Consider the following 4,715-nt stretch of genomic DNA (forward strand, 5'->3'; position numbering starts at 1 on the left):
AAATCAAAGGAAAATATTGAAAAGTATGTACGTAGAGATGATGAAGTGGCAAGAAACAATACTATTTGTCAACCAACCAACCAAGGGAGAATTGGTCAGAATTGTGAATATGGAAAAGGTTGAGGAGCGAATTAGCAAACCTTTGCAGTGCAACGCGTTGAAGGTAGCGGACATGAGTGACCATGAAACATTCTCTCGCAGTTTCTATTACACACACTATATATATATATATATATATGCATGATCGATCATTTCATAATCATCTTGCTAACATTCATATATTATTTTCTGAAATTCAATCATCAATCAACACTTACATGGCTTATAGAATTGTTGTTACAATATTGGTGCTGCTAGCCACAATATGTGATGCACAGTTGTCTTCTACATTTTACGACACTACATGCCCCGATGCACTAACCACCATTAGAACTGCCATTCGTACAGCTGTCTCTAAAGAGCGTCGCATGGCTGCATCTCTCATTCGCCTTCATTTTCATGACTGCTTTGTGCAGGGCTGTGATGCATCCATTTTGCTAGATGACAGTACCACAATCGAGAGCGAAAAGACTGCACTTCCAAATCTTAACTCAGCAAGAGGATTTCAAGTCATTGATAATGCAAAATCACAGGTAGAGAAAGTATGTCCCGGAGTTGTGTCTTGTGCAGACATAGTAGCTGTAGCCGCACGTGATGCATCATTCGCTGTAAGTTTACAATTTGCATTGCATGCTTATTAATAATTTCATGACTATATATTAATAATTTCATATTTACAATTACAGGTAGGTGGTCCATCATGGACAGTGAAACTTGGAAGAAGAGATTCTACTACGGCAAGCAAAAGTTTGGCCAATACGGACCTTCCATTCTTTACCGACGATCTTCAAACTCTTATATCTAAATTTACTATTAAAGGTCTCACTGCCAAAGACATGGTTGCTCTATCTGGTAAATTTATTACTAGTTTCAAACATCCATATTTTCATATTTGCTTATATTAATCAATTTCATTTTAACTAACTTAGGTGCCCACACAATCGGACAAGCTCAATGCTTTACATTTCGTGATAGGATATACAACAATGCAAGTGACATAGATGCTGGATTCGCTACCACTCGCCAACGTGGTTGTCCATCTTCCAGTTCCACTTCAAACAATCAGAAGTTGGCAGCACTCGACTTGGTCACACCAAATTCTTTTGACAACAACTACTTTAAGAATTTAATTCAAAAGAAGGGTCTTCTACAATCAGACCAAGTTCTTTTCAGCGGTGGATCTACGGATTCTATCGTTTCTCAATACAGCCAAAATCCTACCGCTTTTAAATCTGATTTTGCAGCTTCTATGATAAACATGGGAGATATTCAACCATTAACAGGATCCGCCGGAATCATTAGACGTATCTGCATTGCTGCCAACTAATTCTACACATTCTTTCTTTCTTTATCACAAACAATCCATTGATATTCATTAAATGGTCTGTTTCAATATTTTATAATTAAATTAATTATTTTATTTATTTTTGTTCTTGTGTAATCAATTGTAAAGTGTTAAATGATTATCTTTTGTTATAATTTTATTATATACAAATGTATTTCTAGATGATCAAAAGGATTTTCATATCTCATATGATGAATGGGTCTAAATGGAGAAACTCAACATATATTGAGAGATGTTCTAAAGAGTCATTGTTTCAAATATGCAATTTTTATATTTATCAGAATGATTAATTTGCAAACATCTATGTATAAGAAAAATTAATATTGATCAATTTGATTTTAACTTAAGTTAGCCCAAAACAGAACAAGTTCAATGCTTTACATTTCGTGACATAGTATATAACGCAAGTGATACAGATGTTGGATTTGCTAACACTCTTATGTGAAAGCTTGAATTTTGATTTCAAAGTTGAAAGTGTGAAATCTTGCTCTATAAAACAAATGAGAATTTGTTATTAGTCTCAAATCTTGTTCTTTGTATGATTTACATGGATGCTTTTTATGTGCATAAATGGAGTGTTTTTCAGAGCTTAGATATTTTACACTCGATTAAACCTTTGTCAGTACCAGCTAAATCTAATATGCAATTTTCAAACTTGGTATCCCCAATAGTTCGTGGAATAGAAAAGTTTCCTGAATCTTTTCACTTTTAGGGCATGGTCTGAGTGAGAGACAAAACATTCTGGCCCATTTTGGCTTTTACAAATAAATGCATAGGTGGAATGAAAGTTGAAACGTTTTGTCTCATGTTCACTCTTTCATTTTCCTTTAATATCCTTTGTGTGTGCACAACTCTTTCAGAAATTTTACATATTTGGGAACCTGCTTAATAACATCAAGAAGTGGAATGTTTATTGTCATCTTTAAGTTCCTCATCCATCTTTTTATTTTTCACTGCTCTCTGCAGCAAAGGAAGTGTTGGGGTAAGACCCCAATTTTGACCCTAAGATCCCTCATGCTATCTCATCATGTGCATTAGTTTTGGGATCACACCTTGGCATCCTCCTTCCTCCTCATTCATTGGGTTTGCATTGGGAGAGATCACCAAGCACAATTTGATTGTATCATACTTTGTTTTTCATTATTAACTAACCAAAATACCAAAAATGTATAGTTTGTTGTGTTTGTAGGTAGTGTGTGTCCACCAATGCCTCATCAAGCTCATATCTAGGGTTTAAGACACTCAATGCAAGGAGATCAATCAAGAGATGATTCACAATGGTTCTAGACATCATATATAGATCCCCATGTTCTTCATTTATCGTTTCTCAATGGGAGATATTCAACCATTAACCGGATCCGCCGGAGTCATTAGACGTATCTGCAGTGCTGCCAACTAATTCTTCACATTCTTTCTTGATCACAAACAATCAATTGCTATTCATTAAATCATTCGTTTCAATATTTTATAATTAAATTAATTATTTTATTTATTTTTGTTCTTCTATAATCAATTGTAAAGTGTTAACTGATTATCTGTTGTTATAATTTTATTATTTACGAATGTATTTCTAAATGTTCATTTCACTTAATTTTCATACTTGCTTTATGAATCAAATGAGTATTCATTGTTATTACTCTCAACTTGGAATCTCAATAACACAATATTTTAAAATTACAATATTTTGTAAAAAAATCAGGAAAATGCCTTAGAAGGTTATAAGTGGTGTGTTAAAATAATTTAAATCAAAAGAGAGAGAACTTTTTTTTTTAAAAAATTGCACGCCTAAGTTTAAAGATTGAGTCGTCCAAACGACATGACAAAAATATCATTGAAGGTTAATTTACTCTAGAGAATTAATGATCAAAAGGATTTTCATATCCCATATGATCAATGAATCTAAATGGAGAAACTCTACATATATTGAGAGATGTTCTAAAGAGTCATTGCTTCAAATATGCAATTTTTATATTTATCTGAATGATTAATTTGCAAACATCTATGTATAAGAAATATTAATATTGATCAATTTAATTTTAACTTAAGTTAGCCCACAACAGAACAAGTACAATGCTTTACATTTCGTGGCATAGTATATAACATAAGTGATATAGATGTTGGATTTGCTAACACTCTTATGTGAAAGTTTGAAGTCTTGACATTTTGATCTCAAAGTTGAAAATATGAAATCTTGCTCTATAAAACAAATGAGAGTTAGTTATTAGTCTCAAATTGAGATCTTCTAAAGAGTCAATGTTTCAAATATGAAATTTTTTTATTTATAAAAATGGTTAATTTGCAAACATCCATGTATAAGAAGTATTAATATTGATCAATTTGATTTTAACTTAAGTTACCCCACAACAGAACAAGTTCAATGCTTTACGTTTTGTGGCATAGTATATAACGCAAGTGATATAGATGTTGGATTTGCTAACACTCTTATGTAAAAGCTTGAATTTTGATCTCAAAGTTGAAAGTGTGAAATATTTTCTTGTCATGCGCATAGTTTTCTCTAGTTATAATCAATTTAATTGTTAAGGAATATGAGTAAAATTTGAGGTATTAAAGCAATGCGCGTACACAGAGATAAATGTGTCTTTAAACCTCTTCTCTTATGATAAAATCTCTTAAAACCACCTAAGGAAAGCACTTAATTGATTAGAAGCTTGCTTAATCAATTAAAAATGTATTATACAATGTCTAAGTTAAGAGGTCATTTAATCAATTAGAATGAAAGTGTAATGCATCCTAATCGATTAAAGAGGATGATAATCGATTAACTGATTTAGAAAATCAAATTTTCATATTTTAACTTGATTAATTGATTAATACATAGGTTTAATCGATTAATTCATTAAGAATGACCATGGATTATTTTCTTTTTTAGCGAAATATAAGCCTTCTTTCTAATTAGAAGCCTTCTTTTGTCACTCTTTTTTCATTAGAGTTGTCTTAGCGAAAAAAGAGTAAAAAGTTCCATTTGAGAATTGTTGTGATGAAAGTGTTTATTCAAGAGCATAGTCTCTTGTGTCTTCTTTGTAATAATTTTAAAGGTTACAAGCATAGCATGTTAAGAGATAAGTGAATTTTATTGAGTTGAACATGTTAAAAGCTCTAGTTAACGTTCTTGAGTTGAGTCTGTGTAAAAACTCTAGATAAAGTTATTCAGTTGAGTCTGTGTAAAATTGATGGTTGTTGGTAGACTGTTTTTGAATTGATAATGTGCAAAAGCTCTTTTTTTTTAAATGATGTTTTGGCCGATTGTGGG

At 31.9% G+C, this 4,715-nt stretch overlaps 1 protein-coding gene across 1 annotated transcript; it reads left to right on the top strand.

Annotated features, from left to right (window-relative positions):
- Positions 1-271: 271 nt before the first annotated feature.
- On the top strand, positions 272-1,426 carry LOC127102714 (lignin-forming anionic peroxidase). Its single transcript, XM_051040058.1, has 3 exons — positions 272-707; positions 786-951; positions 1,029-1,426. Exons 1-3 carry the CDS (start codon positions 318-320, stop codon positions 1,424-1,426), a joined length of 954 nt encoding a protein of 317 aa, XP_050896015.1. The 5' UTR covers positions 272-317.
- The last annotated feature ends 3,289 nt before the right edge of the window (positions 1,427-4,715 follow it).

This window comes from Lathyrus oleraceus, chromosome 7 (assembly GCF_024323335.1).
Source record: "Lathyrus oleraceus cultivar Zhongwan6 chromosome 7, CAAS_Psat_ZW6_1.0, whole genome shotgun sequence".
NCBI lineage: Eukaryota > Viridiplantae > Streptophyta > Magnoliopsida > Fabales > Fabaceae > Lathyrus > Lathyrus oleraceus.